Source organism: Mustelus asterias, chromosome 3, assembly GCF_964213995.1.
Source record: "Mustelus asterias chromosome 3, sMusAst1.hap1.1, whole genome shotgun sequence".
Taxonomy (NCBI): Eukaryota; Metazoa; Chordata; class Chondrichthyes; order Carcharhiniformes; family Triakidae; genus Mustelus; species Mustelus asterias.
In genome coordinates this window covers 78,574,789-78,590,182 of record NC_135803.1, presented here as the reverse complement: position 1 = coordinate 78,590,182, position 15,394 = coordinate 78,574,789, and the positions used below count along the sequence as shown (strand labels likewise).

The window sequence follows — 15,394 nt, the reverse complement described above, 5'->3', positions numbered from 1 at the left end:
GATGATGCTAAGCTTGTGATGCCCTTGATGTTGGAAATTTGTGCACATCGCATAGGTTCGACGCACAAATTGCTCTCTCTCTCTATAAAAGTCTCCGTGTCTCTGCAGATCAACAGCAAATTTGAAGCAAGCGCTTGCTCTGGGTGGCAATTCTCAATATAAATCAAGGAGCTACTGCTGAACTCATTCACTCCCAGGCCCAGAAGCTGTGTTTGGCGTGACTTGGAGCAACCAGCATTTGTGCCATTATGTAATGAGCCAGTAATTAAATTCGAATGTCAGTTGTTTCCATGCGATCTTGTGTCTGAGAGTTGGTCATTCCAGAATAATCCTACAGTTTGGCTATACTTCTGCTGAAACCCTCTAGAACATTTATATTTTAGTGATCCTTTGCAGACCACATTGCTGAGATCCACTGATTGTGGACTATGTATTTATAGAAGACCTCTTCTGGCTATAACCACTCTCATAATTACAATGCTATTACAGAGGCATTGAATTCTTGGCCTCGACATGACATCCAGAACCCTCCTGATCCTTTGCCCACCATTGGTGATCAAGTCTTGTCTGGATCCCGCTCTTGATTTCCCAAACACCTCTTTACTGTTTAAAAACTGGCCCACTCCCCATTGCTCCTTCTAAGATTATTGCCAGCCATTGCCTCAACTATCTATATTGTGAAGCACTATGGTGTACTTTTCACATTAGAGACACTGTATAAATGTACTGGGACTCTGACCCAGTCTTTGTGAGGTGGACTTCTACACAAGCTGAAGGTAAAAAGAATGAGGCAGGTAAATGCTGACACAGACTGGTTGGGTTGACTGGCCCGTTTCCATGTTGAATGCATGATTCTACATAAGGTCCCGTATGAGAAGTGTTCAGTAACTCTGGAGTCTGTCATTCCTGGTGTAATGATGGAGAGGCACAGTAGAGGGCAGCAAATAGATGCAGCTTATGTCTGGGGAGTTTTGAATTAGCTGCCTGCATAATTTGTCACACCACTTGCAGTGCATCACATATTTGAGGCAATAATTTGAGATTGGTAATGTAACCAACAAATGTTAACCCATTAAGTATTAAATCGACCAAAAGCGAACATACCAAGAGCAGTTTTGTCTCACTTTCTACTGTTCTTTCAGCCAAATTGATTTAATTTTTGTTTTGAAGTCATAAATCATAAACTAATTCCTGGCAGAAAAGTGAATTGCATGTGAAGTTGGCTAAAAAAAACTTATGGTTATAGATTACAGATTGTAAAATTCTAAATACTATACATACTTTCTTACTCAGATCTGTCTGCGTAATGTAAGTGCCTGGAGTATGTTCCTTGAGGGACATCCATTCCTGTCTTGGGAGCCCCTTACCAAAAACTCCAAATTGCAGGAAAGTTTGAATGATAAAGTTGTCTTGTCTTTCTATGGATGTTTCAGTTTCTTAATTGGTTGTACTCAATATGAAGTTTGAGCGAAGGTGATGTCATGGTAATTTGATTTGATTTATTATTGTCACATGTATTAGCATACAGTGAAAAGTATTGTTTCTTGTGCCCCATACAGACAAAACATACCGTTCATAGAGAAGGAAACAAGAGAGTGCAGAATGTAGAACAAGAGTAAAAATAGAATTAGAAGGTATGCTGGACACAAGAAGTCACCTTGCTCCGGCGCCATCTTGGAAATGGTAATGTCACTCGTAATCCAGAGGCCCAGTCGAATGCTGTGGGACAGGGTTTCAAATCCCACCATGGCAGCTGGTGGAATTCAAATTTAGTTAATGAATCTGGAATTGAAAACTTCGCCTCAATGCAATGATGATCATTGTCATAAAAACCCATCTGATTCACTAATGTCCTTTTAGGGAAGGAAATCTGCCTACATGTGACTCCAGATCCACAGCAATATAGTTGACTCTTAACTGCTCTCTGAAATGGTGTGGAAAGCCACTCAGTTCAAGGGCAATTAGAAATGGGTGACAAATGCTGGCCTTGCCAGCAGTGCTTACATCCCATGAAAGAATTGATTAATCTTGTGAGGAAAGGTTGGACAGGTTGGGCTTGTATCCATTGAAGTTCAGGAGGAGAGATGACCTTAATGAAACAAAAAACTGAGGGGGGACTTGACAGAGTGGATACTGAGATGAATTTTCCTTTTACAGGAGAGATTAGAACTAAGGAGTCTCCCATTTAAGACAGAGGTGAGGAAAAATAATTCTGAGTGTCATTAGTCTGTGGAATTCTCTTCCTTACAGGGCAGTGGAGGCTGATGGACCAGGCTTGAGGGGCCGAATGGCCTCCTCCTCATTTGTGTATGTGTTCAGTTGTTGTTAACCCCTTGCACTCTTCATTGTGGTTCCACCCACCATCATTGATGAAGCCCTAATTAGTAGCTGCTTGTACTTGCTTCAGACTAGGCTAGAGCACTCTCTCCTCATGCTCATTTGGCCAACTCAAATCTATTCACTCAGCTAGAAATTCACTGACTCCTTCCTCACCTGATTATCTCTCCAACCATATGTGTTCTGCTGGAGCCACAATGCGTCTGAACGCAAGCTTGGGCTCCTTGTTCAGTTACCTTTGTGAATGTACCACACTTGACCTGTGACTATAGAGCACACCTTTCACACTGAGCTATAGAATACATTGCCAACATCAAATACAAACTAGATGCTTACACAGTTGGGTCAATGTCTGTACAATGTCTGCCTGACACTGGGACTAGCTGAGTTGCTCTTGCAGAGGGCAGCATGGACACAGCAGGCTGAATGGCCTTCTTTTGTGCTCTAACCACTCAATGATTCTGTAAGCTAGAGAAGCAAAAACACCTGAACAAATCCACCCAACCTCATGTTAGTGGGTTTTATTTTTACAGATTTTTAGCATCTGCAATATTTGGCTCTTAATGTTCTGAACATTGTCTAATGTTCTGAACACTGTCACATGTTCTGCCAAGATCTCTAAAAGTTCAGCCAAAAATGGTGAGTCATCAGATGAGACTGAGATAGTGCAGGAGTTGGCAGTGAGTGCTTTTCTCATGTCTCTTAGTGCCAAGAATTCAGGAGAATACTGGTATCATAAAACCTATAAACTACCAACACCAAGGTAACATCCTCCTGGGTCCTATTTAAATAAGTCAGTAGGTGGTAACCATTGGTCTAGTAACACAGGACTGTACTCGCCTTTTCATAGTAAGAAGTTTAACAACACCGGGTTAAAGTTCAACAGGTTTATTTGGTAGCAAAAGCCACACAAGCTTTCGGAGCTCCAAGCCCCTTCTTCAGGTGAGTGGGAATTCTGTTCACAAACAGGGCATATAAAGACACAGACTCAATTTACATGAATAATGGTTGGAATGCGAATACTTACAGCTAATCAAGTCTTTAAGAAACAAACAACGTGACTCACCTTTTCAGGCAGTGCTGGGATTCATCACTGGTGGTCATAAAACAACTTGCCGTAAGTTCTCTCCAAAGGAGACTTTCCTGATAGTTGATGGTGGTACCTGGAGCATGGGAACCCAGCTTCAAGATAAATGGGCTCAGGTAGTGTACAAAACAGCAGTCCATCTTGTGCGTAGGACAGTAAGGCTTTCATTATAACATTCCTTGTTGTAGTTTGGCTCAAGCCAGTATGATGGTCATTCATTGTATTGGGCAGGCTAGCATAGAGAACAAAGAAAATTACAGCACAGGAACAGGCCCTTCGGCCCTCCAAACCTGCACCAACCATGCTGCCCGACTGAATTAAAGCCCCCATCCTTCCGGGGACCATATCCCTCTATTCCCATCCTATTCATGTATTTGTCCAGATGCCCCTTAAAACTTACTATTGTATTTGTTTCCACTACTTCCCCTGGCAGCGAGTTCCAGGCACCGACCACCCTTTGTGTAAAAAAAACTTGCTCGTACATCTCCTTTAAACCTTGCCCCTCGGACCTTAAACTGATTTCCCCTAGTAATTGACTCTTCCACCTTGGGGGAAAAAGCTTCTGACTATCTACTCTGTCCATGCCCTTCATAATTTTGTAAACTTCTGTCAGGTCACCCCATAACCTTCGTCATTACAGTGAGAACAAACCAAGTTTCTCCAACCTCTCGTAGCTAATGCCCTCCATACCAGGCAACATCCTGGTAAATCTTTTCCAAAGGTAAATCCCTCTCCAAAGCCTGCACATCTTTCTGGTAGTGTGGCGACCAGAATTGAACACTATATTCCAAGTACGGCCTAACTAAGGTTCTATAAAGCTGCAACATGACTTGCCAATTTTTAAACTCAATGCCCCGGCCGATGAAGGCAAGCATGCCGTATGCCTTCTTGACTACCTTCTCCACCTGCGTTGCCACTTTGTGACCTGTGGACCTGTACACCCAGATCCCTCTGCCTATCAGTACTCTTAAGGCTTCTGCCATTTACTGTGTATTTCTTACCTGTATTAGACCTTCCAAAATGCATTACCTCACATTTGTCCGGATTAAACTCCATCTGCCATCTCTCCGCCCAAGTCTCCAACTGATCTATATCCTGCTGTATCCTCTCATGGTCCTCATAGTTATCCGCAAATCCACCAACCTTTGTGTCGTCCGCAAACTTACTAATCAAACCAGTTACATTTTCCTTCAAATCATTTATTTATATATATATATATATATATATTACAAACAAGAGATGGGGGCTGAGAAAGTTACTTATTCCCTTGTATGTGGTGAGGGGGGTAAGTGGTTAATTTGAATAGATAATATGATCATAACTTTTAATGACTTCACAATTTCCTACCATAGAAGATCCTCCAGAGGTTGTTCAAGGTGTTAAATGGATCCAAGTCAGATGGTGGAATGAGACAAAGATCCTTTCTTTGATAATAGGTTTACTCACAGAATGCAGCATTATAAATCTCTGCCTCCCAGCTACAAAAACCCCAGTGTTTTAGCAGCCTCTTATTATACCTTTTGAGCATAGCGACAAAAGACAATTAATTAACAGACCCTTAAGGGGCATTGTAAGAAAAATCAAAACCAGTCCATTTTTATACTCTTTAATGTAAACCAAAAATCAATGTGTAAACTTCTGTCCAAATGGGGTTCAGTTTGGACAAGAGTCCACCACACACTTGAACCACCTCAACACCACGAGTCCTGTCAGGGGTTCCTTTTTTCAAATGTGCTCAAAGATAATTGATCAGTATCCTCCACCAGTTTATCATTAAGCTTACAATATCATTTTCTCTCCAGAAATCTGTGAGCATCCATACCTTTGCTTGAGTGCAAAAGACTGTTTATTAGAGGCTGAATGGGCTCTTACCCCATATGGTGGTTTCCCCAAATCCCATGGTTAGTTCAAAATATACAAGTTAAAATTCTAACTCTCTCAGGTCCTGCAAAACATGATTTTTCATCTTCCACAGAGATCAGAGTACACTGAGGGCCTCTTGTACAACTCCTGAGGTGTACTCCAGTGCTACAATATACCCGCCAATGACTCCACGGAGAACATTTCAGTTTGATTTTCACTTTAGAAAAAGCTCAAATATTCAATCATAATACCCAGTGTTTGCTTTCTTTCAGTCAATTTCTGTGCATTTTACCCAAGTATCCATTGCCTTATGGTAGTAACAAATTCAGGACTTTTTTTTGGTTGAAGGTTCCCTTTTCAAATGAATTAGTAATTTTGGACCACCCCTCTGTAAATCATAATGCTTGATACTCGCGCTGCTCCCAGTGTACTCTCATGTGCTCCCTCTTTGAAGAGGCAGCCCATTCTGCACTTTCCATGTGACAGCCCTACTGTACTGCTGCCTCTCACCAACAGACCCCAGTTTACACAGGTGTAAGTAACTATAAAGGGGATTTCCTTAAATTCTTCAGACGGAGTTTGTTACTGAGGCTGTGGTGTGGTCTCGTTGTGTTTCTCAGAATAGCTGTATGGTCAGGTAAATGTATCATTGGAGACTTTTCACAAGAACCTATATACCATCGCTATGCCTAAAAACTTTTTACACCTGCAGTTGCTGTTTATTGCATCAGACAGTTAAACTGAAAATACCCTTAATGGTGGTTTGACAAAGTTCTGACCTGACAAAGTGTTGTAAGGTGTTTTCTCTCGTTTCTCCATTGAATGTTGGAACTCTGCATAATCACTATTCCCCCGCTAGCCTCCAATATTAATGAGATATTAATTGTGTTCAGGTGGTGGGTTTTTTTGGGGGTCTGAAGTGTGTTTGTGTGTGCGTGCGTGTGTGCGTGCGTGTTTGTGTTCAACAACAGGTTGAAAGAGGGTTTTTAGATGCGTGCAGTATGCAATCTATGTTTTAAAAGTAAACGTTTTTAAGTGAATGAAATCTGGACTTCAGTATTCTATCCTTCTCCACTGGACTATCTGAGTTTTAACATCTGACATTACGCTTCATAAGCTTTACTCTCTCTAATTTTATCAATGGCGCTATGGCAATTGCCCATCCTGAACTCTAATACTTGATTCTACATGTTATTTTTCCCCTCTCTATTGATAGCAAAACTCAATGTGGAATAGTTCTTCCTGTGATTCTTCCCTGTGATCTCAAAGCTGTGGAACTCTTCACATCAGTCTTCCCTCACTCCTAACAATCTTCGGGCTGTTAAAATGCAGACTACATTAATTCAAGGATGTCAAAGTTGGAAACTAAATAAGACAAAATAGGAAAAAGATTAATGTTATTTGGCTTCATGTGGAAACTTATTGCAGGATTTTGATTACTTTTCGTTCGCAGAAAGGGTTTGGGAAGGAGATGTATCTAAAGCAAAGTGAATGTGCACTGAAATAAAAAAGCAAGCTGAAGACTAATTTAAAGATGCACATTAAAGCCAGAAGTACCAATTTGTGGAATGTCGCAGCTCACAGTCTAACTCAAACTGACAGTGAGGGTTATTTGCATGATCGCAGGTTCATTACGTCATGGTGACCCTGTTCTTTCTGCAAATAATGGGAAATATTTTTGTGGAAGGCATCAAAAGATGAGGAGAGGTAACCAGGTTTATTGACAGGCATACAGACTGGCAAATTGGTTCACAAAATCTCTTAGGACCAACCTTCCACCAGCTGGGAAAATAGAGAAAAGATTCAAGGGCAGGCAAGTGGGTCTGGGAAAGGAGCGTGATCTAACTAGGGAAAAGTCCTGTTCAGAATCAGAAGATTGGCCAGGAAACTAATAGGTATCGTGTGACATTTCTTTTAATTGTTGAAATAAAGAGGGATGCTGTTGGAGCTTTTCATCTTGCACTCAACAGGACAGACAAAAGAATGCCAAATTTCAAAGGGAACAGCAATTTATACTGCATGATTGTTTGGCAAGTTGATTCTGATGGTAGACATGTTGCCTTGGGGAATACACCAGAGAACTATTATCCCCCTGCTTTTGTTTCATTGAAATAAGGTGCAATGTCTGGACATGTTCCATTTGTTTGCAGAGGATGGGTCCCTGCATATGGATGTATGTAGTTTCCAGCAAGCATAAATGAGTCCCATTGCGAGCCTGACTGATCATCTTATAATGGTTGTTAGTGTAATACATGGCATACTTGGCTTTGTTTCAACAGTGATGTCCAATTGCTGAATCACGTTAAATATTAGACATTGTGTTCTGAGATTGCAAGGATGGGCTGGTTGAGTAAGGTCAGCACTTTGCCTATTGTGAATGACCAAAGGGATGTGCTTTTTGATACGATGCACTAGTCATTGAGATGTTTGGCCTATGTACCTGGCGACAGGCTGGCACTGAAATTCATTTATCACATCCATTTGTGTGGCAGGCAGAATGTTACAACAGTGTCTTTTTTCAGCAGTACTCAAGTTTTGAATTACCTAGCGACTATTTTTATTTTTCTTGTTCTCATGACAGTATCTGTTAGTTGAGGTTTATGATAATTTGCTGTCTGTAAAATAAAGCAGAATAATGTTTCATTTCTAGTCTCACCTCACTAGTATTTCCATTCACTTTTGGATAGATTGGTGAAGAGAAAGTGAGAGTTCATGTGAAAGATGGTGTCCAAGTCAGTGTCCCATTGTCCCAGGATATGTTATCTGATATGAGACATTACAAAAGCATTCTACACATGTAAGTGGCCTTGTCATCAGACAAGCACCATTGGACTGAAAAGGATGTCAAAAACAAACCCAAAATTTGAAAAAGACAATGGCAACATAATGAGCTCTTTCAAGAAATGCGCTTCATTAGATTTGTTTTAAGGTACCTTAGGTGGCCTCTTGTTGCTGATGAGTCTGGATGGGAGGCAGTGGTATTGTCACTGGACTAGTAATCCAGAGACCCAGAGCAAGATCTGGGGACCTGAATTCAAATCCTGCCACGGCAGATGGTGAAATTTGAATTCAATAAAAATCTGAAATTAAAAGTCTAATGATAATCATGAAACTGTTGTCGATTATTGTAAAAATGCATCTAGTTCACTAGCGTCCTTTAGGGAAGGAAAGCTGCCGTCCTTACCTGGTCTGGCTTACATGTGACTCTAGACCTCCAGCAATGTGGTTGACTCTCAATGCCCTCTGAAATGGAGGGCAGTTAGGGACAGACAATAAGTACTGGCCCAGCCAATGACACTTATGTCCTATAAAATGAATTTTTAAAAAAGGGATGCCTAAAGGGATGCTGTTAGAAGTTGGAATTCTACTGCCCTTTGACATGCATCTCGGAGCTTTGAGGTAATGAGTCGTGGCTTTGGGGCAATTCTACACTTGTGTGCCTGGACCTGCGATTGATAGGAGTGTGATCAAAGAATTGCTTTGGGACTACAGTCTAATTTCTATCCATTACTCCCTGTGAACATGGCTTCCCTCCAGGATCCTAGAATTGTTCTCCTTGTGTTTTAAAAAAAATCTGTACTGCACTGTTGAAGATGCTGCCTTTCAGATGAGAAGTTAAACCAGAAGGCCCAGCCTGCCCTTTTAGCTGGATGTCAAAAATCACATCACACTGTTTTATGGGGAGGTGGTAACGTAGTGAAATTGTAGATGGACGAGTATTCCAGACACTCAGGGTAAAGCTCTGGGGACACGAATTAGAATCACGTCAGAACATATGAATCAGTACTCCTCCATCTTGAAGATCACTTGGAGGAAGCACTGAGGATGTCAAGGATGTAGAATGCACTCTGGATGGGGGACTTCATGTCCACCACCAAGAGTGGCATGGTACTTGACAGCCAGAAGTGCTGAGTGGATGATGCATCTTGGCCTCCGTTGGACATCCCCAGCATCACAGATGTCAGTCTTCATCCAATTCGATTCAGTCTACATGATGTCTAGAAATGGCTGAAGGCACTGCTAAGGCTATGGGTCCTGACAATCTGGCAATAGTATTGAAGATTTATGTTCCAGAACTTGGTGTGCCCCTAGCCAAGCATGTTCCGGTACAGCTACAACACTGGCATCAACTGGCAATGTGGAAAATTGCCCGGGTATGTCCTCCACACAAAGGACAAATTCAACCCACTAGTCACCATTCCATCAGTCTACTTTTGATTGTCAAGTAAGGTGATGGAAGGGGTCATTAACACCACTATCAAGCGGCATTTACTCAGCAATAACCTGCTCACAGACATTCAGTTTGGGTGCCACAGAGCTCCCACTCAACTCCTGACCTCATTGCAGCCTTGTTTCAAACATGGACAAAAGAGCTGAACTTCAGATATGAGGTGAGAGTGACTACCCTTGACATCAAGGCAGCATTTGACTATGTCATCAAGAAACCTAAGCAAAACTAGTCATTGGGAATCGGGGAGAAAACTCCACCTGGTTGGAGTCATGGCAGAAAGGAAGATGGTTGTGGTTGTTGGAGGTCAGTCATCTCAGCTCCATGACATTACAGCATGGAATTCCTCAGGGTAGTGTCCTAGGCCCAACCACCTACTTCATCAATGACCTTCTGTCCATCATAAGGTCAGAAGTGGGGATATTAGCTAATGACTGCACAATGTTCAGCACCATTTGTGACTCCTCAGATACTGAAGCAGTCCATGCCTAAATTCAGAAAGACCTGGACAATATCCAGATTGGGCTGACAAGTAGCAAGTAACATTCGCACCACACAAGTGCCAGGCAATTATCACCTCACCAAGAAGGAATGTAACCTTCACTCCATGACTTTAAATAGTTTCACCATCTGTGAATCCCAAACTATGGGGTTACTATTGACCAGAAACTTAACTAGACTAGCCATATAAATACTGTGACTACCAGGGCAGGTCAAAGGCTAGGAATTTTGCAGTGAGTAATTTGCCTCCTGACACCCCAAAGCCTGTTCACGATCTACAAGGCACAAGTCAGGCGTGTAATGGAATACTCTCCCTTTGCTAGGATGAGTGCAGCACTAACAACACTCAAGAAGCTTGACACTATCCAAGACAAAGTAGCCTTCTTGATCAGCACCCCATTCATAAATATTCACTCGCTCCACCACTGAAGCACGGTAGCAGCAGTGTGTACCACCTACAAGATACACTACAGGAATTCACCAAGGCTCCTTCCATACACACCACCACTTTCAACTAGAAGGATAAGGGCAGCAGCTACATGGGAACACCACCACCTGGAAATTCTCCTCCAAGCCACTTATCATCCTGACTTGGAAAGATATGACTGTCCCTTCACTGTCACTGGGTCAAAATCCTGGAACTCCCTTCCTAACGGCATTGTGAATGTACCTACATCACATGGACTGCAATGGTCCAAGAAATCAGCTCATCACTACCTTCTCGAGGGCAATAAATACTGGCTTAGCCAGTGATAGCCACATCCCTTGATTGAATTTTTAAAAAACTATTTAGAAGAACAGGGGAGTTCTTCCTGTTATGCTGGTCAATATTTATCCCTCAAATCAATATCACTAATGAAACAGATTACCTGTCCATTTGTGTCATGGCTGCTAATGGGACCTTGATGTTCACAGAATACTGCATTTCTTAGTGTACAACAGTAAATACAATTGTAGTACTTGGTTGTAAAGCACTTTGGGTGAGGTGATGGAGGGCGCTATAGAAATTCAGTTTCTTTAATTTTACTTTTACCATGATTTTTCATTTTCCCCCTCTGTAGTTGTTCGTTTGAACCCAGCTGTTGAGCCTCTTTCTTGGATGTTGGGAAGCTGGATTTCTGAGCCCCTGGGTGAAGGAACTTACCCAACCATCAAACCTTTCAAATATAAGGAGGAAGTCCAGATCACACATGTTGGACAACCCATGCTGAACATCTCGTAAGTCAGAATGTCTTTTTTTCCCCTCACAGCTACAGTCTGGTTTCCAACGATATAGTCATCTAACAGCTGCCAGTCACTAGCGCGAGAATTGGTTTTCCCAAATTAGTGAAGAACGATTGTGGTCAAAGGAGATCGTTTCTTTTGCTAATAAATATGAACATTTGAAGTAAGCAGGTAGTGTTGATGCTTTGCAAGAGAAAATGATACATGTAGGCTAGGCAGATGGCCACAGATTAGCTGTTGGCAGAATTATTCCTTGCAATATATGAGGCAGCTTGACCTGTTCTGTGCCTCGTGCTATTGGAACTCCTGAACACTGGCAAACTGGGTTGGGAAGGGTGGGAATAAAGGAGTCAGCTTGATTCTTTGCTCAGTTGATGCTTTTAGGAGCGTGAATTCCTCTTCATCCGATTTTCCCCTGCCTGCTATATTAGCTGCACCCAAGCAGCCCAATAGTCAGGGAGGAAAACCCGCCTCTATTTATTTTAGAATGCCTATGTGCTGTAATCCTCAGGGGGAACTTACCCTAATCACATTTAAAACGTGGAACTCAATACTCTAAGGATGATTGAGGCCAACAATATAGATACATATAAGGGGAAGCTTGATAAACACGAGAGAGAAATGAGTAGAAGGGTATGTTAGGTGGGATCAGGCAAGGTGAAGCGAGACTCGCATGGACCTGCTTCTATGAGGAAATTCTATATAACCTCAAAGCATTGTGCGGCATGGCTGTTTTATGTCAATGCTTTTACGAACAGCTGAGAGTTTGGGGTTTAGGAATATTATGACAATGATTGGGCCAGCTTACTACACTGCAAATGGCAAGGAGCTATGTTTTACCACATAATGAGTTTACAGATTTTGTTGTACTGCTGTGGAGAAAGTGCTTAGAAGCTAAAAGCTTCTCTTGCAAGCTGAGGAAAGTCATATGTAAAGCACTGTCTGCTCATCCTTTTATAGGAAATAGTACACCGATTTGATTTATTATTGTCACATGTATTAGCACACAGTGAAAAGTATTGTTTCTTGCACGCTATACAGAAAAGCATACCGTTCACAGAGAAAGAAATGAAAGAGTGCAGAATGTAGTGTTACAGTCACAGCTAGGGCGTAGAGAAAGATCAACTTAATGCAAGGTAGGTCCATTCAAAAGTGAATGAAGGGACTATTGAAAGTAATGTCCTATTTTAAAAATAATGTTGAGCTAAAACAGAACACTTAGTTTGAACTAGAAATTTACTAGGTTGTGCTTGTCCACAATAAATCAATAATTATTGTCTGTTGCACTGTCAGCATGGAGATCTAGTGTTTAGGAAGAATTATTTTATATGCTGATCTTGCTTTGGTTGTGCCCAAGAAATTCAGCCTTCTCTTTGCAATTGTTACTGGTAAATGGAGGTTAATCCTTCAACTCAAACTTGGACTAACTTTCCCTGTTTATTTCACAGATTTAATGGATTCAATCCTGAAACCAAGAAGCCGATGCACAGAGAGTGTGGCTTTATTAGAATCAAGCCTGGCACTAACAAGGTGGCATTCATCAGTGCCCAAAACACAGGTACAGTACCTCTTGCTCAAAATAGTGTCCGAATATGTACTGCAGAGGGGAATCAAGAGCATGTTAGCTGTAAAGTATAATTTATTTGGCTACTGCAAAGGAAAGGTTCTTTGCATTTTTGTTTATTTAGCAATTGTTTCTTTACATTTTGTGTGAACCGGAAGTCTTGTATGAAAATCTGCTGCGTAACTTCCAAATATCTTCAAACCAAGCTGAGAATTGTCACATTTCATTGTGTATTCTCTCCCCACAAGGCCACAGCCCAGAGTGACGAACACACAGAATGCTCATCAATTTGTAAAGTGGTGCAGGTTGGTAAGAGCCAAGCCTTTGACCCAGATGCAAGTCTGGTACAAAATTAGATAGATTGGTGGTAATCAGAGGAAAAGGGTTATTAGGAAGGAGATTCCAACCGATGCTGAACATAATGTTAACCAGCCTTTTGGTAGAATCATGATCCTCTTTCCACTTTCCCAAAGTTCAACCAATGAGGGCTCAAACTCACCAGGATCTGGACTAAGCAGGTGGAGATGAGTAAGCCTGCTTCACATTATTGGGCTAGAATACCTCGTTCCTTGTATCACACGTTGGCTTCTATAGGTCCTTCTGCTGCACTGCTTTGCTGCAGAAAATTCATCTAATGGTCTTGAAATAACTCTCTTTGTATCCTGAGACCCAGCTGTTATTTTGGATTTCCCCCGACATCTTTTCTTGTGTTAATGACTTGAAGCAGATCATGTCTATATTGAACTGAGATCCATGTCGTTTATTTTCATTTGTCCCACTTTGCTTTCTGACTCGCTCACTGGTACATTCACTTCAGTTCTAACAACAACAAAAAACTGGGCTCATGTGAGAGCAGTTTCACACGGGTCAGGCAAATTCCAGTGAACAGCTTAGTAAAGAACATGTAGAGTGCCCAGTGCTACTCACCAATTCAGAAGGTATCCAATAACTTACTACATGCAGATTAAACTACTGATCAATTCTATTTATAATTAACAGTTTGCAGAAACAAAAAGAATACATGTAAACCTATTGAAGAAAGAACTGGAATTAATCCTCCGTGGATTAATCTGTTCATTTCAGGGGTGCTTTTGAATTTTCCTGTTGTTTTAAGGAATAGGTAGTTTCTTTTACAATCAAATTACACTCACCAAGGTCCCACAAACAGCAAATATTTTTAAAATATATTTTTATGGGATATGGACACCTGCATTTGTTGCCATCCCTAATAGCCCCTGAGAAGGAGGTGTTGAGCCACCTTCTTGAACCACTGCAGTCATGTGGTGTAGGTACATTCACAGTTCTGGTAGAGAGGGAATTACAGGATTTTGACCTAGCAACAGTGAAGGACCAGCAAGATAATTTCAAGTAATCAGTTAGTCTGTTTTGATTGTGGGACAGAAGAGCTTTCCTTTTGTTCTTCACAAAGTGCCACAGGATCATTTATATCCTCCTGAGATACTGCTGGTGCATTGGTTTATTGTTTCATCTAAAAATTTCTCTGCAACATTCCTTCAGTAGGTCAGTGAAGTGTCACCTTTGTGATGTGCTCATCTTGAAATGGGGCTTGGACAGGTACATCATCAAAGTCATAGCTAGAGTTGGACCTAGGTCATGGTGGTAAAAGTGCCAAATTCTAACCACGGGACACTTGCCTGCCAGCTGAAGCTGCTTAGTAAGATCTCTTCTTTCCAGGATAACATGGTCAGCAATCGGAACCCTTTGAGGTCTGCAGTTTGGTCAAACAGGATTGCATTCTGGCACCAACACTCTTTGGCATATTCTTCTCTTTGCTGCTGTCATATGCCTTAAGGTCATCAACAGATGGTGTCTGCTTACATCTTAGAACTGACGGGAAGCTGTTCAGCCTTGCCCACCTGAAATCCTAGACAAAGGTGCGCCAACTCCTCAAAGAATTGCTCTATGCTGATAATGCCACACTAGCATTCCATACTGAGGAACACCTACAGCAGCAAATAGACATACTGGGCCCTATTTTACCATTTTGATTCTAAGTCCTGGGCAGACTTGAAAATGGTTTCAGTATTTCAGATCTGACTTTTAGACCCGTTCTGAGGCGCCCCCATAAGTACTCTGCCTGAAAAGATATCAGCGAGTCCGAACCATGCTGCACAAGCCTGTGGGCGAGGCTTAATGCTCCTGAAACTCTGAGCTCTGATCAGCGCCTCCAACTGCACATGCGCAGAAAAAAAAAGATAGAATGCTGCTCCCCTGCCACAGCCCTCCCGGGCCGGATAATGCCTCCCCCTGGCCCCCACAGACATTGCCCCACCCCCACAACATTACTGACCCCCTTTATCCCCCCACCCCTTCACCACCCAGACCGATCGCGTCCCCCTCCTACCCCACCCCCCTCCTCCCCCCTCTCCCCCCTCCTCCCCCCACCGATCTCAGGCAGAGTGATCCACCCTTCCCCTCCCCCTCTATGATCTCAGGCAGCGTGGCAGCAGACCCCCCTTCCCCCCCACTGACCTCAAGCAGAGTGACCCACCCTCCCCCTTCCCTCCCACTGATCACTCCCCCCTGGCCCTGGGGGCCTGCACAAGGCCCCCATCTTCCCCTGACTCCA

The 15,394-nt window shown here is 42.3% G+C and overlaps 1 protein-coding gene across 3 annotated transcripts in view; it reads left to right on the top strand.

The window, feature by feature from the left end:
* thap4 (THAP domain containing 4) overlaps positions 1–15,394 on the top strand; it is a 78,102-nt gene that overhangs the window by 20,968 nt on the left and 41,740 nt on the right. For all 3 annotated transcript variants that reach the window (XM_078209261.1, XM_078209260.1, XM_078209262.1), the window contains 2 exons: positions 11,078–11,234; positions 12,689–12,798. In XM_078209261.1, coding sequence (XP_078065387.1) covers positions 11,078–11,234; positions 12,689–12,798 — 267 coding nt within the window. The remainder of the gene's footprint in view (positions 1–11,077; positions 11,235–12,688; positions 12,799–15,394) is intronic.